The sequence below is a fragment of the Oncorhynchus kisutch genome, linkage group LG25, assembly GCF_002021735.2.
Source record: "Oncorhynchus kisutch isolate 150728-3 linkage group LG25, Okis_V2, whole genome shotgun sequence".
NCBI lineage: Eukaryota > Metazoa > Chordata > Actinopteri > Salmoniformes > Salmonidae > Oncorhynchus > Oncorhynchus kisutch.
Window position 1 is genome coordinate 32,103,275 of NC_034198.2, and position 26,639 is coordinate 32,129,913.

General features: G+C 46.1%; 1 protein-coding gene across 1 annotated transcript in view; it reads right to left on the reverse strand.

The window, feature by feature from the left end:
• Nucleotides 1-26,639, reverse strand: part of LOC109881416 (slit homolog 1 protein-like) — a 182,330-nt gene that overhangs the window by 2,343 nt on the left and 153,348 nt on the right. Inside the window, exons 16-35 of the mRNA XM_031805094.1 lie at nt 25,737-25,881; nt 25,154-25,228; nt 23,259-23,402; nt 22,766-22,909; nt 20,297-20,463; nt 19,417-19,549; nt 17,849-17,917; nt 17,213-17,284; nt 16,121-16,192; nt 11,790-11,861; nt 8,584-8,747; nt 6,521-6,645; nt 5,773-6,010; nt 5,550-5,643; nt 5,312-5,449; nt 4,598-4,826; nt 4,276-4,406; nt 3,935-4,089; nt 1,535-1,823; nt 742-953 (exon numbers count right to left, since the gene is read on the reverse strand). Coding sequence (XP_031660954.1) covers nt 742-953; nt 1,535-1,823; nt 3,935-4,089; nt 4,276-4,406; nt 4,598-4,826; nt 5,312-5,449; nt 5,550-5,643; nt 5,773-6,010; nt 6,521-6,645; nt 8,584-8,747; nt 11,790-11,861; nt 16,121-16,192; nt 17,213-17,284; nt 17,849-17,917; nt 19,417-19,549; nt 20,297-20,463; nt 22,766-22,909; nt 23,259-23,402; nt 25,154-25,228; nt 25,737-25,881 — 2,868 coding nt within the window. The remainder of the gene's footprint in view (nt 1-741; nt 954-1,534; nt 1,824-3,934; nt 4,090-4,275; nt 4,407-4,597; nt 4,827-5,311; nt 5,450-5,549; nt 5,644-5,772; nt 6,011-6,520; nt 6,646-8,583; nt 8,748-11,789; nt 11,862-16,120; nt 16,193-17,212; nt 17,285-17,848; nt 17,918-19,416; nt 19,550-20,296; nt 20,464-22,765; nt 22,910-23,258; nt 23,403-25,153; nt 25,229-25,736; nt 25,882-26,639) is intronic.

The following is a 26,639-nucleotide window of genomic DNA, read 5'->3' on the forward strand; positions in this document are numbered from 1 at the left end:
ATATAGACACTGACTCTGTAGGGGAGGAAAGATATAGACACTGACTCTGTAGGGGAGGAAAGATATAGACACTGACTCTGTAGGAGAGGAAAGATATAGACACTGACTCTGTAGGAGAGGAAAGATAGACACGGAATCTGTAGGGGAGGAAAGATAGAGACACTGACTCTGTAGGGGAGGAAAGATAGAGACACTGACTCTGTAGGGGAGGAAAGATAGAGACACTGACTCTGTAGGGGAGGAAAGATAGAGACACTCTGACTCTGTAGGGGAAGAAAGATAGAGACACTGACTCTGTAGGAGGAGCCCACATTAAGATACATTTCAGGAAAGTTTAATTAGCACAACATTTTAAATGTTTCTGACACAAAATCACTCAGCCTTCTTGGGAACCTTTAACCTTTTGGGCTGGATTAGCTCTTGGTCTGTTTGTATCAAAGACAACAGAGACAAGATAAGTAAACTAGGATGACAGACAGTCCACAATGAGAAAGATAAACTCTCACTCTCTCTCCCATCTGCATCACAGAGTTCTCTGTGTTTCCACAGTAGTAATAAGTGTATGTGTGTGTGTGTGTGTGTGTCTCCTACCTGCGTCACAGAGCTCTCCGATGTATCCTGCCTCACAGTGACAGTAGTAATAAGTGTATGTGTGTGTGTGTCTCCTACCTGCGTCACAGAGCTCTCCGATGTATCCACAGTAGTAATAAGTGTATGTGTGTGTGTGTGTGTGTCCCCTACCTGCGTCACAGAGCTCTCCGCTGTATCCAGCCTCACAGTGACAGTAGGCGTCTCCTGAATCAGACGTCTGACAGTGTCCATGTTTACAGTTGTGGCTGCGGCAGGGGTTAAACAGCTCCCCCTGCTGGTTACACAGGGCACCACGGTAACCCTCCACACACTCACAGCGGTACGACTGCAGGTCCAGGGGAATACACTTCCCATGCACACACCTAGGTAGAGGGAATATAATCAATCAATCAATATTCACTCCATGACCAAAATTATGTGGACACCTGCTGGTCGAACAAAATCTTGGGCATTAATATGGAGTTGGTCCACCCTTTGCTGTTATAACAGCCTCCACTACTCTTCTGGGAAGACTTTCCACTAGATGTTGGAACATTGTTGCAGGGACTTGCTTCCATTCAGCCACAAGAGCATTAGTGAAGTCGGGCACTGATGTTGGGCGATTAGGCCTGGCTCACAGAGAATGCCAAGAGTGTGCAAAGCTGTCATCAAGGCAAAGGATGGCTACCAAAATATATTTTGATTTGTTTAACTCTTTTTTTGGTTACTACATGATTCCATATGTGTTATTTCATAGTTTTGATGTCTTCACTATTATTCTACAATGTAGAAAATAGTAAAAATAAAGAAAAACCCTTGAATGAGTAGATGTGTCCAAACTTTTGACTGGTACTGAATGTAATGATTTGTCTCAAACTGTTCATGTGAATTTCATTTTGAGACTTGGTGAAAACCAAGTGAAATGTAATGCATTATCATCATAACCCCAGTGGTCTGTTCCTACTTGCTGCCCTGGCATGGGTTGTCGGCAGGCTGGTCGCAGTGTGGTCCGCTCCAGCCTGGCTGGCAGTGGCAGACTGGTCCCTGTGGCCCGTCCGGCTGGCAGATACCATGCAGGCAGTAGATCTTCCTACAGGGCTCACAGCCTGGCACCACGCCCGGCTTCATCTGGGTCTTAGTGAAGTCCTGCAGCTCATTGTTGATATACAGGTTCTGGATGCAGCCGTGGAAACTGGAGCCATTCTGGATCTGCCAGAGCCGGAAGGCTGCCGAGTGGACGTCCACGGGCATACCTGAGAGACGAGGAGGAAGAAGGGAGATGTTGGTTAGAGTTGTAAGGGAGGGAGAGCAGAGAAACAGTTAACACAGGACTGATATGGAGGTAATGAAGGAACAGGAACAGGCTTTTTCAAAGAGCCATGTGCAAGTGAATATACTGCAGCCATCTGATGGACGTGGGAGACAAAATACTACTTCTTTATGAGAAGTTAGGAGAACTAAGAGCCGAATCCTCCAAAACGTTCACTATCATCAACATCTGATTTATAGGACATGTTGGTTCAGAATGAATAAATATGCTACTGAGCCAGTAGGGAGGAAAAGTATAGAACCAGGTCCATTTCCCAATATTTTGAATGAAAGTTTGATCAAAGAATTCAATTAAATAATTAACATTTGACAATTTTTTTTATTCAACTGTGATTTGACACTAATTTAATTCCCGAAACAGCATCTTTGAAACAGAGGACAGTGAAAAGGAGAAGGGGTATTGGGTGATGTGTAGCATACTCTTTCATACAGTGGCCAACAGTCACAAATATACATAACAGTGCAGTACACCACAGTACAGTACACCACAGTACAGTACACCACAGTACAGTACGCCACAGTACAGTACACCACCATACAGTACAGTACACCACAGTACAGTTCACCACAGTACAGTACACCACAGTACAGTACACCGCAGTACACCACAGTATAGTACACCGCAGTACACCACAGTACAGTACACCACAGTACACCACAGTACAGTACACTACAGTACAGTACACCACAGTACAGCACACCACAGTACAGCACCAAAACATAATATCACAAACTCTGGACACACAGCCATTTCTGATATCAGATCAGTTCAATTTCAACTCTCAACGCTTTAATATCAAGAATGTCTAGTCGGGTTACAGAGCATTACTCAGAGCAACTCAACTCAGAGCATTACTCAGAGCAACTCAACTCAGAGCATTACTCAGAGCAACTCAACTCAGAGCATTACTCAGAGCAACTCAACTCAGAGCATTACTCAGAGCAACTCAACTCAGAGCATTACTCAGAGCAACTCAACTCAGAGCATTACTCAGAGCAACTCAACTCAGAGCATTACTCAGAGCAACTCAGAGCATTACTCAGAGCATTACTTACACGTTTGGGGTGGCAGGTAGCCTAGTGGTTAGAGCATTGGGCCAGTAACTGAAAGGCTGCTAGATCGAATCCCCGAGCTGGCAAGGTAAAACTCTGTATTTCTGCCCCTGGACGAGGCAGTTAACCCACTGTTCCTAGGCCGTTATTGTAATTAAGAATCTGTTCTTATCTGACTTGCCGAGTTAAATAAATAAAATGTTTAAAAAGTTTAAAAAAGAAACAAGGAAATCATAACCTATGCCAATATACCACATCACATATCCAGAGTGAAGACTGTGTCTGGTAGGACAGAGATAGCACAATATACCACATCACATATCCAGAGTGAAGACTGTGTCTGGTAGGATAGAGATAGCACAATATACCACATCACATATCCTGAGTGAAGACTGTGTCTGGTAGGACAGAGACAGAGATCTCTATCAATGTATTTAATAGGGATGAATGAAAACTGGAAATAGTAGGAATCACAGAAATAGAAGACTATACAGTATGTATTATATGGTAGGAATACTGTATGTATTCTGAACACTGTGGGCCTTGAGAGGTGACGCTCATAGGGCCAAGGGTTTAATGTTGTGCACTATATTAGACACCAGTGTTGCTGAGTGTTTGTATACGTGTGTATGGGGTTTATATTGTAGGCAGGAGTATGTAGCTTTATCAGTGTGTTTTCTTTTATGTGTGTTCATAAATGTGTGTGTGCTGTGTGTGTGCTGGACGTTCTCTAACAAACAGTGGTTATGGGGGATGGACTGGGTGAATTGAGGTTTGGTGTTGGGTAGGTTGCAGGATTGGGTCAGGATATGGCTCGCTTGAGGTAGTTGGGGTTTTGGGATGGGGGGTGGGTGGGTGCGTGGGTGGGTGGGTGCGTGGGTGGGTGGGGTTGCAGTGGGGGGTGACATTGATAGTAGTGTAGTAGTTGTAGTGCCTGCAGCAGAGGAGGAGGAAGTGGGTGTGTTCTGGAGAGGGCCCCTACCCCCCACGTAGAGCGGAGCCTCCCCGTTAAGGGGACGAACCCCCCCCAGGCTATCCATGGTGGTGGGGAGACCCCCGTCGATGGACAGGTTCACCATCTGGTCAAAGGTCACCAGCTCCACTGTGTGGAACTGACCATCGTTGATTGTCTCAGTACTGCAGACAGAGAGAGAGGGAGGGATGGAGAAAGAAATAACCAGGAGAGAGTGGAAGAAAGAGACAGACAATGTTGCTGTTGTGCTTATGTGTTTGTTTGTTTGTCTGTGTATGTGTGTGTGTGTGTGTGTGTGTGCAGTCTGTGTGATTATGTGTGCATGTGTGTGTGTGTGTTTGCGTGTTTACCTGTAGATAGCATGTCCAGGCTGGCTGCCAGGGTCGTAGCTGACCTTAACGTGACCTTGATACATCTCTACAGCGATGTGATCATTGTCTCCATTATACAGCAAGATACCGTTCTCCTCCGCTGTCGACACCTGGGGACACACATCACAATAGAATAAAAGGTATGCACATTTCCCTTTGACATCACTGTCACAATCCAAATATCCAAGTTACTGTACATGCATGATCTCAAACAAATGCCTGTTGAATTGATCGTTCAGTACCTGCAGTGTATAAGCTTTGTGTGTGTGTGTTACAGTACCTGTAGTGAGATGTTAGATACCTGCAGTGTGATGTTAGCCTGGGGCCAGTTCTTGAGGTCAGAGAGCAGCAGGTAGGAGTCTCTGTCTACAAAGTTAACACTGACTAGCTTCTCACAGCGAGGCCCTCCGAACCCAGGGAGACACTGGCACAGTGCCCGGCCTGCCCGCTCCACACACAGGGCACCGTTCTGGCAGTCTGCCAGGTCACACAGAGACCGCGGGGAGGGGGGCACCTCACACAACTGACCACTACGGGAGGATGAGGGACGGGAGGTTTTGAAGAGAGAGAGCGAGACAGAGAGCGAGAGAGGAGAGAAGAGAGAGAGAGAGAGATAAGGGTGAGTAAGTCAAAATGATCGATTCGGAAGAAGAAGAAGTCTTCGCACAGATGGCTTGATATTGTTCTACGTTGTGTGTGAGTTCTATGGTTTGTGTGTGAGTTCTATGGTTTGTGTGTGAGTTCTATGGTTTGTGTGTGAGTTTTATGGTTTGTGTGTGAGTTCTAAGGCTCGTGTGTGAGGTCTAAGGCTTGTGTGTGAGGTCTAAGGCTTGTGTGTGAGGTCTAAGGCTTGTGTGTGAGTTCTAAGGTTTATGTGTGAGTTCTAAGGTTTGTGTGTGAGTTCTAAGGTTTATGTGTGAGTTCTAAGGTTTGTGTGTGAGTTCTAAGGTTTGTGTGTGAGTTCTAAGGTTTGTGTGTGAGTTCTAAGGTTTGTGTGTGTGTGCGTGTGCCTCACCTATAGCCATCAGGGCAGGAGCAGGAGTATGCGTTGAGTTGGTCGACACACTGAGCTCTGTTCGGACAGCGATTCTCCTCACAGTCATCGTAGTCCACACTGCAGTCATCACCCACGTAGCCCGGAGAACACACACACCTGCAACACACACAAACGTGTGTGAGCTTGAGCCAGGGCATTAGGTCTGGGTGACAACGCAAATCTTTAAGTCTCCCACACGTTGATATGGTGTACTCACTGGGGCCCAGTAGAGGTGATGAGACAGGTAGATTGGTGTTGACACGGACTGACCCCTGGAGCACACACATCCTCCATCTCCTCACACATCTCCCCTGGAGAGGGAGGGAGAGAGGGGGAGAGGGAGAGATTACATTGATGGATGAAGAATTGCAACCGAATAGGTCAACCCAACAGCGATAGAGAGACCAGAGAAGGCTGGTCTATAGGGTAATGTGTGTTACCTGTGTAGTACAGTGGACAGAGGCAGGTATAGTGGTTGACTCCATCTATACAGGCAGCTCCGTTTCCACAGTCATTATCTTCACAGTCATCTATGTTGGTCAGGCAGGTAGGACCGTCAAAGCCAAGGGGACAGGCACAGCTGTATGCTGCCTCCTCCTCCTTATCAAGTTGGCAGGTGCCCCCGTTGACACAGGGGTTACTGACACACGCGTTCAGAGAAGTCTCACAGTTTCTACCCTGCAGACACAAAGAAAAGTTCAGTGGTCACCAATCGACCCTGTTCCTGGAGAGCTACAGTGTCTGTGAACAAATTGATTACACTCATTAACTCATGACTGAATTTCAAATGAATGCATTTTCAGGTGTGGTGTGGTGTGCTAAAGCTGGGCTGGAAGAAAAGCCTGCTGAACAACAGGCTTCATAATGTCAGAAGTGGAGAGGTCTTGTCACAAACTCAACAGCCACAAAGACAAGTAAGGACTCGATTCAATCTATATCGCCGAAGTTCAGAGCTATAGTGCGCTTGACATTTAAAGGTAATTTACGATTGAGCCAACATATGCAGCGTTTACCGTCAATGCAGTCTCCCCGCGAACGCGGGAACATTGCCTTTAAATTTCAATCACTTCACCGATACAGATTGAATCAAGATCTAATTTTAGTCTAAGTATGTGTTAGAGCTTGATTGGACCAAAGGCATGCACGACATGGCAAGAAGAACACTGCAGGTAAATGGTGAGATCTCACCTTGAATTCAGGAGGACAGCTACACCTGTAGATCTCTGCCTGATCACTGTGACAGATCCCTTGGTTGACACACGGGCTGGACAGGCATGGGTTACACTTGGCTAGGACGCCGCTGTCCACCTCACCTAACACACACAAACATTTTATCATTTTAGATGATGCCTATCTTTCCTGTTCATTTGGTTTTCAACTATAGTATTTGGTATTTTATTAGGATCCCCATTAGCTGTTGCGATAGCAGCAGTTACTCTTCCTGGGGTCGACTCAAAACATGAAACATGATTTAATACAGAACGTTAATAGACACGAACAGCTCAAGGACAGAACTACATCAGTGTAAAATGGCACACAGCTTACATATCAGTACATACACACGATATCTAGGTCAAATAGGGGAGAGGCCTTGTGCCGTAAGGTGTTGCTTTATCTGTTTTTTGAAACCAGGTTTGAGGTTCATTTGAGCAATATGAGATGGAAGGGAGTTCCATGCATTCATGATTCTCTATATAATACTGTATGCTTTCTTGAATTTGTTCTGGATATGGGGATTTTACGTTTAGCCAAGAGAGACTGGCCTGCATAGTATTGATGTTAGCCCTCTGATTACAGTGACGAGCAAGACGTGCCACTCTGTTCTGGGCCAGCTGAGGTTCTTCTATGTCCTTCCTAGCAGCACCTGACTATCTGACTGGGCAACAATCAAGATAAGATAAAACTACAGCCTGCACGACTTGATTTGTAGAGTGTGGTGTCATGAAAGCAGAGCATCTCTTTATCACGGCCAGATCTCTCCCCATCTTAGTTTAACAACCATTGAATAAATATGTTTTGACCATGACAGTTTACAATCCAAGTTAACATCAAGTAATTTAGTCTCCTCAACTTGCCCAACAGACATATTATTCATTATCAGATTGAGCTGAAGTCTAGAATTTAGGGAATGATTTGTACCAAATACAAATCTTAGTTTCTGAGATGTTCAGGACTATGTTCATTTTATTACTAGCCACCCATTCTAAAACTGACTGCAACTCTCTGTTTAGGGTTGCAGTGATTTTCACTAGCTGTGGTTGCTGACACCTATAGGTTTGAATCATCAGCAAACATATACACACAGGCTCTGTTTAATGCCAGTGGCTGGTCATTGGTAAAACATAGAAAAGAATAGAGGGCCAAGAGAGCTGCCCTGCAGTACACCACACTTTACATATACAGTGCCTTCAGAAAGTATTCATACCCCTTGACTTATTCCACATGTTGTTGTCTTACAGCATGAATTCAACATGGATGACATTTTTTTTTAATTCTCACACATCTACACACAATACCACATAATGACAAGTGAAAACATGTTTTAAGAAATTTGTGCAAATGTATTGAAAATTAAATACAGAAAAATCTAATTTACATAACTATTCACACCCCTTTGCTATGACACTCTCTGATATAGAATTGTGGTGAGGCATATATCTGGGGATGGGTATAAACCATGCTCTAGTGTTGAAAGTTTCCAAGAGCACAGTGGTCTCCATCATTGGGAAATTGAAAAGAAAACAGGCACAGTTCAACACCCATCTAACACCATCCCTACCCTGAAGCATGATGGTGGCAGCATCATGCTATCGGGATGCTTTTCAGCGGCAAGGACTGGGAGACTGGCAAGGAGAGAGGTAACACTGAATGGAGCCAAATACAGGCAAATCCTTGATGAGAACCTGCTTCAGTGCAAAAGATTGTAGGTTGGGGTGAAGATTTGCTCTCTAACAGGACAATGACTCCCAAGTATACAACCAAACCAACGCTGGTAGGGCTTCAGAGCAAGAAGGTGAAAGTCTTTGAGTGGCCCAGACTTGAATCCCATTGAAAATATGTGGAAAGATTGCTGTTCACCCCAGGTCCCCATCTAACTTAACAGAGCTTGAGAAAATCTGCAAGGAAGAATGGGACAGTCCCCAAAACCAGATGCGGAAAGCTGATACAGGCATACCCAAGTTGACTCAAAGCTGTAATCAAAGTATTGACTCAGGGGTGTGAATGAAACTAAATGAATGAACCCATCTCACCGTGGCACTCAAACTTCTTGGCAGGGGTGGTGAGCAGCAGCTTGCCCTCCATGCCCGTCGGTCCGGCACAGCGGGCGATGCCTGGCTCCTTGTAGCCCGTCTTCACCCAGTCAGACAGCCAGAGCAGACGGCAGTCACAGTATAGGGGGTTGGCACCAATAGCCCTGAGGGTGAAGGGTCAGAGGTTAAGGGTCAGGGACAGGCAATTGTGGAAAACTGTCGTTTGTTATAAAAAATAATGTATATTGTCATACATGAGTAAAAGTAAAGAGACCTTAACAGAAAAGGAATCAAGTGAAAGTCGCCCGGGTAACATATTACTTGAGTAAAGTACAAAAGTATCTGGTTTTATACTGAACAAAAATATAAACACAACATGCAGCAATTTCAAAGATTTTGCTGAGTTACAGTTCATATTAGGAAATCAGTCAATTGAAATATATTCAATAGGACCTAATCTATGTATTTCACAGCTAATGGTAGAGAAATGAATATTAAATTATCTGGCAACAGCTCCGGTCGACATTCCTGCAGTCAGCATGCCAATTGCACGCTCCCTCAATGCTTGAGACATCTGTAGTATTGTGTTGTGTGACAAAACTGCACAATATAGAGTGGCCTTTAATTGTCCCCAGCACAAGGTGCACCTGTGTAATGGTCATGCTGTTTAATCAGATTCTTGATATGCCACACCTGTCAGGTGGATGGATTATCGTGACAAAGGATAAAATGCTCACTAACAGGGATGTAATCAAATTTGTGCACAACATTACAGAGAAATAAGCTGAAGTAAAAGTATAAATAATTAAAAAAATATATATTTTTTACGGATAGCCAGGGGCACACTCCAACACTCAGACATAATTTACCAATGAAATGTGTTTAGTGAGTCCACCAGATCAGAGGCAGTAGGGATTACCAGGGATGTTCTCTTGATAAGGAATGTAGTGGAGTAAAAGTGAATATCAATGCACAGATATCCCCCCCAAAACTACTTCAGTAGTACTTTAAAGTGTTTTTACTTAAGTACTTTACACCAGTGGGGACAGGTTAAGGTCAGTCAGAGGATTGGCACCAATCACCTTGAGGAATCATCCATCAATCAATTAATCATGGCTAAAAGAAGGATGCATTTTCAGAGACTCATGAGGGCTGACGTTCACTAGACGTACTTCTCTATTTGACCAGCAGGTGTCTCTCTCGTCCTTTTAGATAACACAGAGCTTCACTCCACTGTTACAGTTCAGTACTTCCAGAAAGGGAACTAATATTTAAAATGAGGTTAAGGGAAGGGTTATTGTTAAGGTTAGTGGTTTGGTTAAGGTTAGTGTTAAGGATGGGGTCAGTTACATATTTTGGCTAACCAATGGGATGCTGGACAGAATATTTCCCCTAGTCTTTCCTTTCTAAAAAAGGACCAGCAAGCTTTACCTCCTTGAAAAGTTTATTTGATGAAAAATATCTCTAATAATATGACTGTTGGATAACTTTCTTGACCAACTGGGGGTTTGAAAACGCTGCCCTCAATCATAATTTTACATTGTTCCTGCATGTAGGCACAGTTATGCACAATCAGTCACACACAAACACACAAAACTGTTCCATTACTCAGATTAACAGGCTCATGTTTTAGGTCAGTCCAATAGCTGTCATCTGCTAACATGAAAGCCACTTGACTGTGGATCAATGATTTCCAAAGAGAAGCAACCCCCCCCCCCCCCAACTTCTCTAGAGCTTTCTGTTTATCTCATCCCCCACTGACTTCTCTAGAGCTTTCTCTTTATCTCATCCCCCACTGACTTCTCTAGAGCTTTCTCTATCTCATCCCCCCAACTTCTCTAGATCTTTCTCCTTATCTCATCCCTCACTGACTTCTCTCGAGCTTTCTCTTTATCTCATCCCCCACTGACTTCTCTAGAGCTTTCTCTATCTCATCCCCCCCTAACTTCTCTAGATCTTTCTCTGTACCTCATCCCCCACTAACTTCTCTAGATCTTTCTCTGTACCTCATCCCCCACTAACTTCTCTAGATCTTTCTCTCTACCTCATCCCCCAGTACCATATTTGACTCTCTACCTCACCCCCCAGTACCATATTTGACTCTCTACCTCATCCCCCAGTACCATATTTGACTCTCTACCTCATCCCCCAGTACCATATTTGACTCTCTACCTCATCCCCCAGTACCATATTTGACTCTCTACCTCATCCCCCAGTACCATATTTGACTCTCTACCTCATCCCCCAGTACCATATTTGACTCTCTACCTCATCCCCCAGTACCATATTTGACTCTCTACTCTCTAATATTTTATATTCATGTTCTTTACCTCCCTGTAATATCTCTCTGCTCCTTCCTCTATATTCCCTGCTTTCTTCTACTTATCCTCCCTTATATACCCCTCACATTGCTCTCTCCTTCTTCTCTTCACTGCACTCTCTTCTCCCATTTCCTCCTCTCTCACAACTCTCTCTCATTCTCCATCCCTCTCTCTCCCTCCCTTGCCCTCTGTTCTCCTGAGATGGATAGGCCTATTGATATACAGAAGATGGCTTTGACATGACAGACAACCTGGACCCCACTGGGAGTAAAGCCCTACTTCAACCTCCCAGAGTCACACACACACACACACACACACACACACACACACACACACACACACACACACACACACACACACACACACACACACACACACACACACACACACACACACACACACACAGTATATATATTCCCAAACACTCCCTTCACAGACCACAGACCGCAAGGAATGTTAGTAAACCTACATGGTGTGTGGAGATGAGACAGTGGAGGGGTCTGTGTGTAACATTAACCACAGCTCTGTGACTGACTAGGGGAGTTCGGGGGCTGTGAAGCCCACCAAACAGCTCTACAGATGGGGCTACTGTTAGCCACCCTCCCCCTGGCACACACACTAGCAGACCAGACCACCTCTGTGTGTGAGGCTAGACTTCAGAAAGTGGGTGGTACAGTATAGGAAGGACAACAGACAAGATGTTTATGTGTCTGAGGAATAGTTGCTTGTGTTCACTTCTTTGCGTGTGTGAAAGGTGTATTCATGTGTGGATTGGTATTACTGTACCCATGTGTGTCTGTTTGTATTTATTGAGCAAGCTCCTGTGTGTGTGTTTGTGTGTGTCCGTGCGTGCATGTGCGTGCGAGTGTGCGTGTGTGTACTCACAGGTGAGACAGAGAGGCCACATCACTGAAGATGCCGTCAGGAAGCTCGGAGATCTCGTTGCCATGGAGAGACCTTTGAGATGACAGACAGAGTGGGAGGTGAACACAGAAATACCTCAACTAGATCTGCTCCCATCATTCTGTTCCAACGTCCTAAATATTGGGAAAAATGTTTTGTAAAGTCGATTGTTTCGATCTCACTGAAGCATATCCATTAGATCTGTTCATGTGTTTCTGTAGTCAGACAATGCCGGGTCCTTATGTTGCACGTAGTGGCCCTGAGGTCTACAGGGGAAGTGGAGGGCATGGAGAGAGCTCCCCTCTGAATCAGCTTGCTACAGTTGTCTCTCTAGTGACTGCTGCAGTTGTACTGTCTGTCTGTCTCTCTGCAGCAGGTCTGGGCAGGGGAAAGGTTGGCTCTATGTCTGTTATCTGGGGCTCAGGGCTGGCTGGAAGAGACTGGCACAGGGCTGCAGTGGAATCCAGAGTGGCTGGTGTTAAGTTACTGAACTGAGCAGAGTACATAGGCTGTGATTCCCAGACAGGGTGGTAGGGCTCTGTGAGCTAAAGGGGACGGTGAGTATAGAGGAGGGGGGTCTTTGAGTGTGGGAAGGGGGAGTTTGAGCTCTGCTGTCTGTTGTGGGTGTGTGACGGGGGGTCTTTGAGTATGGGAAGGGGGAGTTTGAGCTCTGCTGTCTGTTGTGGGTGTGTGATGGGGGGTCTTTGAGTGTGGGAAGGGGGAGTTTGAGCTCTGCTGTCTGTTGTGGGTGTGTGATGGGGGGGTCTTTGAGTATGGGAAGGGGGAGTTTGAGCTCTGCTGTCTGTTGTGGGTGTGTGATGGGGGGTCTTTGAGTATGGGAAGGGGGAGTTTGAGCTCTGCTGTCTGTTGTGGGGGTGTGATGGGGGGTCTTTGAGTATGGGAAGGGGGAGTTTGAGCTCTGCTGTCTGTTGTGGGTGTGTGATGGGGGGTCTTTGAGTATGGGAAGGGGGAGTTTGAGCTCTGCTGTCTGTTGTGGGGGTGTGATGGGGGGTCTTTGAGTATGGGAAGGGGGAGTTTGAGCTCTGCTGTCTGTTGTGGGGGTGTGATGGGGGGTCTTTGAGTATGGGAAGGGGGAGTTTGAGCTCTGCTGTCTGATGTGGGGGTGTGATGAAGGGTCTTTGAGTATGGGAAGGGGGAGTTTGAGCTCTGCTGTCTGTTGTGCGGGTGTGATGGGGGGGGGTCTGTCAGAGTGCAGAGCTGCTTCCTTCCTCGTCTTTCATCGAGGTGATTGGGTGATGAGCCACTGGGCTTACCGATACATACACACAAACGCATGCTGGCACACACACACACACACACACACACACACACACACACACACACACACACACACACACACACACACACACACACACACACACACAGGGCTTGATGGCAGTAAAGAAAAGGATTTAATGGCAGAAAAATAATATGGCTGTCCTAATCTGTCAAGCCATTACCAACAGTCTCTGTGTCTTTGGATGAACACCAGATACTTACTTCTAAACCCATTGGACCCCTGGCCCTGCTTGGCTACTGGTCAAACTAATACTATGCTTCCTGTTCACTATCCCCTAGCTTGCTCTGTATCCTACGACCCTATAATGTATCCATTCTAACCTTCATAAGCTACAGCCCATACTAACTGGACACCCCTTAATGTACCCATTCTAACCTTTATACGCTACAGCCCATATCAATTGAACACACTTTAATGTATTCATTCTAACCTTAATAAGCTACAGCCCCTGCTGACTGGACACCCCTTAATGTATCCATTCTAACCATCATACGCTACAGCCCCTGCTGACTGGACACCCCTTAATGTATCCATTCTAACCTTCATACGCTACAGCCCCTGCTGACTGGACACCCCTTAATGTAACCATTCTAACCCTCATACGTTACAGCCCCTGCTGACTGGACACCCCTTAATGTATCCATTCTAACCCTCATACGCTACAGCCCCTGCTGACTGGACACCCCTTAATGTATCCATTCTAACCCTCATACGTTACAGCCCCTGCTGACTGGACACCCCTTAATGTATCCATTCTAACCCTCATACGCTACAGCCCCTGCTGACTGGACACCCCTTAATGTATCCATTCTAACCCTCATACGTTACAGCCCCTGCTGACTGGACACCCCTTACCAAGGCAGGGGGTCAGGGCTAAGGGTATAGGCAGGAGAAGATTTTACAGTGGGCAGTTGGCCAGTAACAATGACTCAGAGAGAGAGCTAGAAGAAGGGAGGAGCCAGGGAGTCTCTGTTAGAGAAACATTATGGTTAGTAACACACACCTAATACCCAGCAGGAGGCTTACCTCAAACAAAACCACAATAATCATCATACACACACACACACACACACACACGACAGACCCCTAGTCTGTTTGATGATTCCATTAATGATTCTTCAATTTTTTACTAGACTGTAAAGTCGAAGGTGTGTGTGTGTGTGTGTGTGTGTGTGTGTTATGAAACTTTTTGCACCTCAGTGTGCTTTCTGTGAAGGGGAGACAAAAACCAACTTTGAACTCTGAACCCCTTTTAGAGTCTAACAGTTAGAACTATTAAACGTCTTGCCTGAGACACTTTCTGTCTACACCCCTCACACCCCTCGATCCCTCCTCCCGTTAAAAAACAAAGAACGAGGCTACAGGAGACATTATATAGCAGGGATTTGAGTGATCAGACCAGCAGTAAAGACAGTTTTCTGTTTCCTTTCTGACTCCAGTTCATCTGAGACAGCAGGGTCCTAGACAGAGGGGGTCTGTGTGTGTTCATGTCTGTGTGAGTGGGCTAAGGCATACTAACATAATTACAAATGAAGCAGACTTATATGGCACGTGAGTGAAAGACTGCATGGTAAAACACATGGAAGTCTGACAAGTCTGTTGCTGAACCGCACTCGCATGATAAGTATCCTGGCTTGAGGCTTGAAGACTGAGTTAACTTCCTGATAAGTAACCTTGGCTTGAGGCTTAAATACTTGATGACTGCATTAGCTCCCTGATAACTAACCTTGGCTTGGAGACTGCATTAGCTCCCTGATAAGTAACCTTGGCTTGGAGACTACATTAGCTCCCTGATAAGTAACCTTGGCTTGGAGACTGCATTAGCTCCCTGATAAGTAACCTTGGCTTGGAGACTGCATTAGCTCCCTGATAAGTAACCTTGGCTTGGAGACTGCATTAGCTCCCTGATAAGTAACCTTGGCTTGGAGACTACATTAGCTCCCTGATAAGTAACCTTGGCTTGGAGACTACATTAGCTCCCTGATAAGTAACCTTGGCTTGGAGACTACATTAGCTCTCTGATAAGTAACCTTGGCTTGGAGACTACATTAGCTCCCTGATAAGTAACCTTGGCTTGGAGACTACATTAGCTCCCTGATAAGTAACCTTGGCTTGGAGACTATATTAGCTCCCTGATAAGTAACCTTGGCTTAGCTCCCTGATAAGTAACCTTGGCTTGGAGACTACATTAGCTCCCTGATAAGTAACCTTGGCTTGGAGACTACATTAGCTCCCTGATAAGTAACCTTGGCTTGGAGACTGCATTAGCTCCCTGATAAGTAACCTTGGCTTGGAGACTACATTAGCTCCTTGATAAGTAACCTTGGCTTGGAGACTACATTAGCTCCCTGATAAGTAATCTTGGCTTGGAGACTGCATTAGCTCCTTGATAAGTAACCTTGGCTTGGAGACTACATTAGCTCCCTGATAAGTAACCTTGGCTTGGAGACTGCATTAGCTCCCTGATAAGTAACCTTGGCTTGGAGACTACATTAGCTCCCTGATAAGTAACCTTGGCTTGGAGACTACATTAGCTCCCTGATAAGTAACCTTGGCTTGGAGACTGCATTAGCTCCCTGATAAGTAACCTTGGCTTGGAGACTACATTAGCTCCCTGATAAGTAACCTTGGCTTGGAGACTACATTAGCTCCCTGATAAGTAACCTTGGCTTGGAGACTGCATTAGCTCCCTGATAAGTAACCTTGGCTTGGAGACTACATTAGCTCCCTGATAAGTAACCTTGGCTTGGAGACTACATTAGCTCCCTGATAAGTAACCTTGGCTTGGAGACTACATTAGCTCCCTGATAAGTAACCTTGGCTTGGAGACTACATTAGCTCCCTGATAATTAAGCTTAGCATGAGGCATGAATATTTGCAATAGCTTCCTGAGAAGTAACCTTGGCTTGAGACTTGAAGACCTGTGTTAGCTTCCTGAGAAGTAACATTGGCTTGAGACTTCACACACACACACACACACACAGACAGAGATAGGATAGGAGAATGTGCTCACAGTAGTCGAAGGGAGCGCAGTCCACCAAAGGCCAGACTGGGGATGCAGCGCAGAGAGTTATAACTCAGGATCCTAGAATGAGTAAGAAACAGGCAGTACACCTTAACATATATCCCTCCTGTTATAACTCAGGATCCTAGAAGGATAAGAAACAGGCAGTACACCTTAACATATATCCCTCCTGTTATAACTCAGGATCCTAGAATGAGTAAGAAACAGGCGGTAAGCCTTAACATATATCCCTCCTGTTATAACACATCCTAGAAAACTACAGAGTTGTTTTGTTGTGTTCAATGCGCTCATAGTGGACAGGTGGACAGGTAGACAGGTGGACAGGTAGACAGGTAGACAGGTGGACAGGTGGACAGGTAGACAGGTGGACAGGTGGACAGGTAGACAGGTGGACAGGTGGACAGGTGGACAGGTGGACAGGTGGACAGGTAAACAGGTAGACAGGTAGACAGGTGGACAGGTGGACAGGTGAACAGGTAGACAGGTAGACAGGTGGACAGGTGGACAGGTGGACAGGTAGACAGGTGGACAGGTGGACAGGTAGACAGGTAGACAGGTGGACAGGTGGACAGGTGGACAGGTGGACAGGTAAACAGGTAAACAGGTAGACAGGTAGACAGGTGGACAGGTGGTCAGGTGAACAGGTGGACAGGTGGTCAGGTAGACAGGTAGACAGGTAGACAGGTGGACAGGTGAACAGGTAGACAGGTGGACAGGTAGACAGGTAGACAGGTGGACAGGTGGACAGGTAGACAGGTGGACAGGTAGACAGGTGGACAGGTAGACAGGTAGACAGGTGGACAGGTAGACAGGTGGACAGGTGAACAGGTGGACAGGTAGACAGGTGGACAGGTAGACAGGTGGACAGGTGGACAGGTAGACAGGTAGACAGGTGGACAGGTAGACAGGTGGACAGGTGGACAGGTAGACAGGTGGACAGGTGGACAGGTAGACAGGTGGACAGGTAGACAGGTGAACAGGTGGACAGGTGGACAGGTAGACAGGTGGACAGGTAGACAGGTGGACAGGTAGACAGGTAGACAGGTAGACAGTTGGACAGGCTAACGGATCAGTGCTTACAGTGTGGTGAGCTGACTCATGTTGGAGAATGAAGAGATGGTGAGAGAGTTGATCTTGTTGTTACTAAGGTCTCTAAAAGGACACAGAACACACTGTTAAATCACACACTGTAGAGCATCCACCCATGAAGTGTCATTCCTTATGTTATAAAATACATTTCACCCCCAAAAAATATGAACTGTTGAGTGGGGTCTTTCTCTACCATATCATTAACATTATATCTAACAAGTTGGATTTTGTAACATCTGATAGTAAGCACCGAGCTCTGTTGAGAGCTGAATTGAAAATAAAAAGCTTGTTTTAGAGAAGAAAGAAGTTCAACAGTGTACCTGTCAGTTAGCCACAGTTCTCCTACAGTATCCAGCATAGCTGACTCAATTATATTACCCAGAGTTTCTACCCCTTTCTTTCTCTGGCCTCCATTGAATTAGTCCCCCTAATTCTGGCCATCCTACAAGGGTAAAAACTTTTGAAGTGATTACGATGGAGACACAAGGGGTGGACCACTGTTTTTTTAGAGTAACATGTCACATATTCTTTTACCCATCGGTCAAAAGATGCTTTTTGATTGGACACGGTACACACTGCCAAATAACACCAGATAAACATCAAGGTTGGCCAGGTAGACACACTCACACTAACTGGAGGTATTTAAAGGTAGAAAGCTCTTTTGGCACCATGCCAAACTGGTTCCCATCCAGATACCTGTGGAGAGACAGACAGATATTCAGAGTTTAATACTTGTGTGAAATGGCAGCATTCAGATCCTGGGTCTTTCTAAAGCCACAGAGAGAGAAAGGCCAGACCACGAACCCTAACAACCCCCTGTCAGATAGTAACACCCCCCCCACCCCCCACCCACCCTCTCTATCTATCTCCCTCCCCCCAACCCCTCTCTCTCCCTTCCCCCACCCCTCTCTCTATCTCCCTCCCCCCAACCCCTCTCTACCTATCTCCCTCCCCCCAACCCCTCTCTACCTATCTCCCTCCCCCCACCCCTCTCTATCTCCCTCCCCTGCACCCCTCTCTATCTCCCTCCCCCACCCCTCTCTATCTCCCTCCCCCACCCCTCTCTATCTCCCTCCCCCACCCCTCTCTATCTCCCTCCCCCACCCCTCTCTATCTATCTCCCCCCCACCCCTCTCTATCTATCTCCCCCCCAACCCTCTGTCTCCCTCACCCCCACCCCTCCCTCTCTCCCCCACCCCTCTCTATCCGTCTCCTCCTTCCCTCCCCCCACACCTCCCCGACTCCTCCCTCTACCCCTCTCTATCCCCTCCCTCCCTCCCTCTCTATCTCCCCCCACCCCCTCTATCTCCCTCACCCCCACCTCTCTGTATCTCTATCTCCCTCCCCTACCCCTCTCTATCTCTATCTATCTCCCTCTCTCCCCCACCCCTCTCTATCCATCTCCTCCTTCCCTCCCCCACACCTCCCCCGACTCCTCCCCCTACCCCTCCCTCCCTCCCTATATATCCTTCTCCTCCTTCCCTCCCTCCCCCCCTCCCCCACCTCTCTCTATCTATCTCCCTCCCCCCCACCCCTCTCTCTCTATCCATCTCCCTCCCATCCCCCCACCCCTCTCTATCTATCTCCCACTTCCCTCCCCTCTCTCCCCCACCCCTCTCTATCTATCTCCCCTCCCCTCCCTATCTAGCTCCTGTTTCCCTCCCCCCACACACCCATCTCTTTCTATCTCCCCCTTCCCTCCCCTACCTTCTCCAACCCTCTCTATCTATCTCCAGACCCATCCCAACAAAACCTGCTCATTAAAATGTTCTCTTGCTGCTGTGGATCTCTCACACACACACACACACACACACACACACACACACACACACACACACACACACACACACACACACACACACACACACACACACACACACACACACACACACACACACACACACACACACACACACACACACACACACGCACACACACACACACACACAGTTCTTGGCCATTGTAGTTGGAGTGACATCAGTATTAGGCCTGGAGGCCTCTGGGAGTAGAGAGGATTGTCTGAGAGAAGAACTATAATGTTTATTCTCTCTCTCTCTCTCTCTCTCTCTCTCTCTCCATCTTTCTTCTGTGTTAAATCCATTGCTACGATCTGCTCATGTCCATAAAATTCCACCTGATTGTATCATAAAACATTCTTATGATTGAAATATTTGATGTACTGAGGAGGAACTCACAATTCAGTGACGTTTCTGGGGATGCCTTTGGGCAGCGCACGGAGGTGATTGTTACTGCAGCGTACCACAGTCTCCAGACATGTACACTCACTGGGACACTGAGGCCTGGGCACACAGCTCATCTCCTCCACTCCTGGACAGAGACAGAGGGAGAAGGCAGGTTTGATTATTCATCTAGCAAGAGAGATTGAATAGCGGAAACGAGGAAAAGAGAGGTTAGATAGAGAGAACATATTAAATGAGAGATTAGATAGAGATGACATTAAATGGGAGATTAGATAGAGATGGCATATTAAATGAGAGATTACATAGAGATGACATATTAAATGAGAGATTAGATAGAGATGACCCTCATTGTGTGGGAGGTATGTTAGTGATCTATTGATGGCCCTCATTGTGTGGGAGGTAAATTAGTGATCTATTGTTGGCCCTCATTGTATGAGAGTACATACGTATGAGTGAAACCCGTAACTCCCATCAAGGCAGAACTGTGTGTGCTAGAGAGTGTGAGGCGGAACTGTGTGTGCTAGAGAGTGTGAGGCAGAACTGTGTGTGCTAGAGAGTGTGAGGCAGAACTGTGTGTGCTAGAGAGTGTGAGGCAGAACTGTGTGTGCTAGAGAGTGTGAGGCAGAACTGTGTGTGCTAGAGAGTGTGAGGCGGAACTGTGTGTGCTAGAGAGTGTGAGGCGGAACTGTGTGTGCTAGAGAGTGTGAGGCAGAACTGTGTGTGCTAGAGAGTGTGAGGCAGAACTGTGTGTGCTAGAGAGTGTGAGGCAGAACTGTGTGTGCTAGAGAGTGTGAGGCAGAACTGTGTGTGCTAGAGAGTGTGAGGCAGAACTGTGTGTGCTAGACAGTGTGTGTGTGTTTCGACCCAAACTCACCCTCTTCACAGCGGAAGTCAGGCAGTGCCACGTCCTGTAGTGGGATCTCTTTGAGGAAGGCGGGGCGCTGGCATCGAGGATTGCCCGTGACGATCTTTCTGCTTCTCAGCCAATCACCAAGCCAGGCCAGACGACAGTCACAGTTGAAGGAGTTAGCCAGGAGGTTACTGATGGAAAGAGAGAGTTAGACTTAACAATTACACCAATTAAGTGTGTGTGTGTGTGTGTGTGTGTGTGTGTGTGTGTGTGTGTGTGTGTGTGTGTGTGTGTGTGTGTGTGTGTGTGTGTGTGTGTGTAGGTGTGTTAGAGCCCTGCATCGGGTGAAAAATCAGCTGTTGTGTAGAATGAAACCATTATTTCAACCCGTGGTTCAGCTCACAGTTCAGAACAATTACACTGCGGGTCAGAAACATTTCTAATACATTTTTCTACAGGAACTTGTTGTGTTGCGAATTCCATTCAGTGAGGCGAGGCAGACATAGGCTACCAGCCACGCAGAGACGCCATGTCTATACGGGGCACAGGGGCACGTGCCCCCTCACATTAATGCTGATTAATATGTTGTATTTAAAAATATATATTCGTTGCTGTACTAGCCACCTAGCCATTTTCTGAAGTTGTCTTTAGTTAGCCCAGATAGGTTCCCAACCTCATAACTAGCTACCAAGAAGCCATTTCACGCTATCAATCAAGTTAGAGTAGCTAGCTTGTTTATCTATGTTAGCTGGCATGCCTGCTGGCAAGGTAGGTAGACTTTAGAAAAACTATTCATTACTAAACGTACTGAATAAGACTCCACATTCCTTTCAATCTTTTACCCAGATTTTAGCAGAGACGCAGGGAAATGCAGTGCATTCAGAAAGTATTCAGACCCCTTGACATTCAGAGACTTGTCCCGAAGCCACTCCTGCATTGTCTTGGCTGTGTGCTTATGGTCATTGTCCTGTTGGAAGGTAAATCTTAGCCCCAGTCTGAGGTCCTGAGTGCTCTGGAGCAGGTTTTCATCCAGGATCTCTCTGTACTTTGCTCTGTTCATCTTTCCCTTGATCCTGACTAGTCTCCTGGTCCCTGCTGCTGAAAAACATCCCCAAAGCATGATACTGCCATCACCATGCCTACCCGTAGGGATGGTGCCAGGTTTCCTCCAGTCATGATGTTAGGCATTCAGGCCTAAGAGTTCAATCTTTGTTTCATCAGACCAGAGAATATTGTTTCTCGTGGTCTTAGAGTCTTTAGGTGCATTTTGGCAAACTCCAAGGTGGCTGTCTTGTGCCTATTACTGAGGAGTGGCTTCCATCTGGCCTCGCTATAATAAAGGCCTGTTTGGTGGAGTGCTTGCAGAGATGGTTGTCCTTCTGGAAGGTTCTCCCATCCCCACATAGGAACTTCCATTTAAGAATGATGGAGGCCACTGTGTTCTTGGGTATCTTCAATGCTGCAGACATTTTTTGGTACCCTTCCCCAGATCTGTCCCTCGACACAATCCTGTCTTGGAACTCCTCTGACAATTAATTCGACCTCTTGTCCAATCAATTGAATTTACCACATGTAGACTCCAATCAAGTTGTAGAAACTTCTCATGGATAATCAATGGAAACAGGATGCACCTGAGCTCAATTTTGAGTCCCATAGAAAGGGTCTGAACACAAAAATGTCTAAAAACCTGTTTTCACTTTGTCGTTATGGGGTATTGTGTGTAGATTGACGAGGATAATCAATGATTTAATCCATTTTAGAATAAGGCTGTAACGTAACAACATGTGGACATATTCAAGGCATCTGAAAACTTCCAGTCAGGAGGATACAGACAGCTCAGGAGGTGTGCTTAGACATGCAGAAAAAATAACCTTTTTCACATAGAATGTAATGTAAAGATTATGGCTCTTAGATTGCATTAAAAAGGGTTTCAAGTGTCTGAAAAATGGATGGGGAAACTTAAGTTGGGTATTCTACTAAATAAATGGGTGGGGAAACTTAAGTTGGGTATTCTACTAAATAAATGGGTGGGGAAACTTAAGTTGGGTATTCTACTAAATAAATGGGTGGGGAAACTTAAGTTGGGTATTCTACTAAATAAATGGATGGGGAGCCTTAAGTTGGGTATTCTACTAAATACATGTATCCTATGTATCCTCCTTGCAGCCTGTATTCAATTCTGGGAATGGTTTATTGAAGTTTTAATTAGGCCTGAAATATTTGATTATCTTAACACTATTTCATGTAAAGGTATTTGTTTGTTATGTCGGCTACAGGCTTTTATTAGGTAAGAAGGCTAATTAGAAGACTATTTTTCTCAAAGCGATTTGAGTAATGCATCGCATTGTGAAAATAAAAATATATTTTTCTTAATTCATGGCATTCATTTTCTCCAAATGATGAATAGACATGCAATATGGCGGGTAGGGCTCTGAAAACGGACCCGTGCAGGACTTTAGTGTGTGTGAGTGCGCACGTGTTTGTGTGTCTTACAGTGTAGACAGTGTCTGCAGGGTGTCGAAGGCTCCAGGGGTGATGGTAGTTAGCTGGTTGTCATAGAGAGACAACAGGCGAACGTTGTGCAGGCCGGTGAAGCTGTTGTTATGGATACATCTGATCTTGTTGTTCCTCAACATTCTGGAATAGAGAAAACTGCTTAATTGGCATATATCCCATGTGAATTGACAAGAAGTGTATTGAAATGTTCCTGATATGAAATATTAGGAGGAAGATACAGTGTTGGAAAAGGAGGATTTGGATGATGTATTGTGGGTGTTAATACATGAGTAGTCTCTTTCCACAGCCTCTGTGTGGACTTCCACATTTCTGCCAAGCAAGACTAGTACATTAAGCGTCAGTGCATGATGGTTCTCATCCATGTATGCATGAGTGTGTGTGCCTACTTGTGCTCATGTGTGCGTCTGTGTCTGTTTGGGTCACTGCGTGTGTGTGTGTGTGTGTGTCTCTGCATGTGTGTGTGACTCACAGCATGCGTAGTCCCTCCAGTCCCTTGAACATTCCACTGCGGACAGAATCCAGCTGATTGGCTGAAAGATGGAGCTCGTTGACAGACCCCGCCCCCTCAAACGCCCCATCCTCTATCTCCGTGATCTTATTGTTGCTAAGGTTACTGGGAATAAATAAATAATGGTGATTAAAGAAAGATGAAAAAAAACTTTTGTGAACTTCTTAACTTTTTTGGGTAGCAGCAGTGAGACATTAGCCATGGTACCAGTCTGTTAGCTAACACTGCACTCCTGGTATTCCACTCCTTTCATTCCACTCCTGGTATTCCACTCCTGGTATTCCACTCCTGGTATTCCACTCCTTTCATTCCACTCCTGGTATTCCACTCCTGGTATTCTACTCCTTTCATTCCACTCCTTGTATTCCACTCCTTGTATTCCACTCCTTGTATTCCACTCCTTTCATTCCACTCCTGGTATTCCACTCCTGGTATTCCACTCCTGGTATTCCACTCCTTTCATTCCACTCCTTGTATTCCACTCCTTGTATTCCACTCCTTGTATTCCACTCCTTATATTCCACTCCTTGTATTCCACCCCTTTCATTCCACTCCTTTCATTCCACTCCTTTCATTCCACTCCTGGTATTCCTCTCCTTGTATTCCACTCCTGGTATTCCACTCCTTTCATTCCACTCCTTGTATTCCACTCCTTTCATTCCACTCCTTGTATTCCACTCCTGGTATTCCACTCCTTTCACTCCACTCCTGGTATTCCACTCCTTTCACTCCACTCCTGGTATTCCACTCATTTCACTCCACTCCTGGTATTCCACTCCTTTCACTCCACTCCTGGTATTCCACTCCTTTCATTCCACTCCTGGTATTCCACTCCTTTCATTCCACTCCTGGTATTCCACTCCTGGTATTCCACTCCTTTCATTCCACTCCTTGTATTCCACTCCTTTCATTCCACTCCTTGTATTCCACTCCTGGTATTCCACTCCTTTGACTCCACTCCTGGTATTCCACTCCTTTCACTCCACTCCTGGTATTCCACTCCTTTCATTCCACTCCTGGTATTCCACTCCTGGTATTCCACTTCTTTCATTCCACTCCTTGTATTCCACTCCTTTCATTCCACTCCTTGCATTCCACTCCTTTCATTCCACTCCTTGTATTCCACTCCTGCTATTCCACTCCTTTTACTCCACTCCTGGTATTCGACTCCTTTCACTCCACTCCTGGTATTCCACTCCTTTCATTCCACTCCTGGTATTCCACTCCTTTCATTCCACTCCTGGTATTCCACTCCTTTCATTCCACTCCTTTTATTCCACTCCTTTCATTCCACTCCTTGTATTCCACTCCTGGTATTCCACTCCTTTCACTCCACTCCTGGTATTCCACTCCTTTCACTCCACTCCTGGTATTCCACTCCTTTCATTCCACTCCTGGTATTCCACTCCTTTCATTCCACTCCTGGTATTCCACTCCTGGTATTCCACTCCTTTCATTCCACTCCTTGTGTTCCACTCCTTGTATTCCACTCCTTTCATTCCACTCCTGGTATTCCACTCCTTATATTCCACTCCTTGTATTCCACTCCTTTCATTCCACTCCTTGTATTCCACTCCTGGTATTCCACTCCTTTCACTCCACTCCTGGTATTCCACTCCTTTCACTCCACTCCTGGTATTCCACTCCTTTCACTCCACTCCTGTTATTCCACTCCTTTCATTCCACTCCTTGTATTCCACTCCTTTCATTCCACTCCTGGTATTCCACTACTGGTATTCCACTCCTGGTATTCCACTCCTTTTATTCCACTGCTTGTACTTGTGGCTAAATAGACTGGTACCTAGACTAGTGAGACATTTCTGTCTACTTCATTCATAACATAAACCACAACGTACATGTTGTTGAGCTGGGAGAGGGCCTTGAAGACTCCTGTAGCCTCCAGTGTAGTGATCTCATTGTTGTTCAGACGACTAGGAAGAGAGAGAGGAGGAAACAGACCATGGTTAGAATGAAGCTGATGTTAAATAAACAGCCATGAATCCTGAAGAAGATTCAAACAATAGTGTGGTGTGTGTGTGTGGTGTATTAATGGCATCCAGGGCTATGGTCCATATGGAACAGGCTGTTTCTGTAAATGCCTGTCGTTAATAGGATCCATAGATCTCTGGCCACAAGCTAACCACAAAGTTTTTGTGTGTGTGTGTGTGTGTGTGTCGGTGTGTGTCGGTGTGTGTGTGTTTGTGTCGGTGTGTGTGTGTGTGTGTGTTTGTGTCGGTGTCGGTGTGTGTGTGTGTGTTTGTGCTTGTGTGTGTGTCGGTGTCGGTGTCGGTGTGTGTCGGTGTCGGTGTGTGTGTGTGTGTGTCGGTGTCGGTGTGTGTGTGTGTGTTTGTGTGTGTGTGTGTGTGTTTGTGTGTGTGTGTGTGTGTGTTTGTGTGTGTGTGTGTGTGTTTGTGTGTGTGTGTGTGTGTGTACTCTTACAGTTCAGTGGTAGAGGCAGGGATGTGTTCTGGTATCTTTTTGATTCGGAGGTTGGAGCAGTCCACCACGTTGGAATCACAGCGACATTTAGGAGGACAGACTGGATCACTGTTACACTCATTATTCAGACGGGTGTCCTCGGTGCCTGAAGGCACATAACACACAAACACACACAACCTTTAAAAAAAACTGTACCTGATACACAACAAACACAACACACAGTTTTAAACAAAACTAAATGTACCTGAAACACAAAACACACACGCACAATTGATATAAACACGTCACACACACAACATATAGAGGTGTGTTTACTACGACTTCATAACTACTAAATGACTGTCGCCCCGTAGCACTCACTTCTGTCATTTGAGAGACTAGTCAAGGACCATATCACCTCTACCTTATCTGTCACCCTAGACCCACACTGCCCTATCCCATCTGGACAACAGAAATGCCTATAATACCTCCTCTCCTCTCCTCTCCTCTCCTCTCCTCTCCTCTCCTCTCCTCTCCTCTCCTCTCCTCTCCTCTCCTCTCCTCTCCTCTCCTCTCCTCTCCTCTCCTCTCCTCTCCTCTCCTCTCCTCTCCTCTCCTCTCCTCTCCTCTCCTCTCCTCTCCTCCTCCCTCCCTCCCTCCCTCCCTCCCTCCCTCCCTCCCTCCCATCTCTCTCCTCTCCCTCTCTGTCTATGAAAAGAGGTGTACATACCAGAAAGCCTGGAGCCGGTTACATCAATAATGGATACACACTAGCAGCCACTTAATGTATGTGTGTGTTTCTGTGTGTGCGTCTGTGTGTATGTCTGTTTGTGTGTTTGTGTGTCTGTCTCACTCAGAGAGGATAGCCCAGTGTTCTTTTGTTAGTTAGTCATCTGTGTCCCATGTTCCGCAGCGCTCGCACAC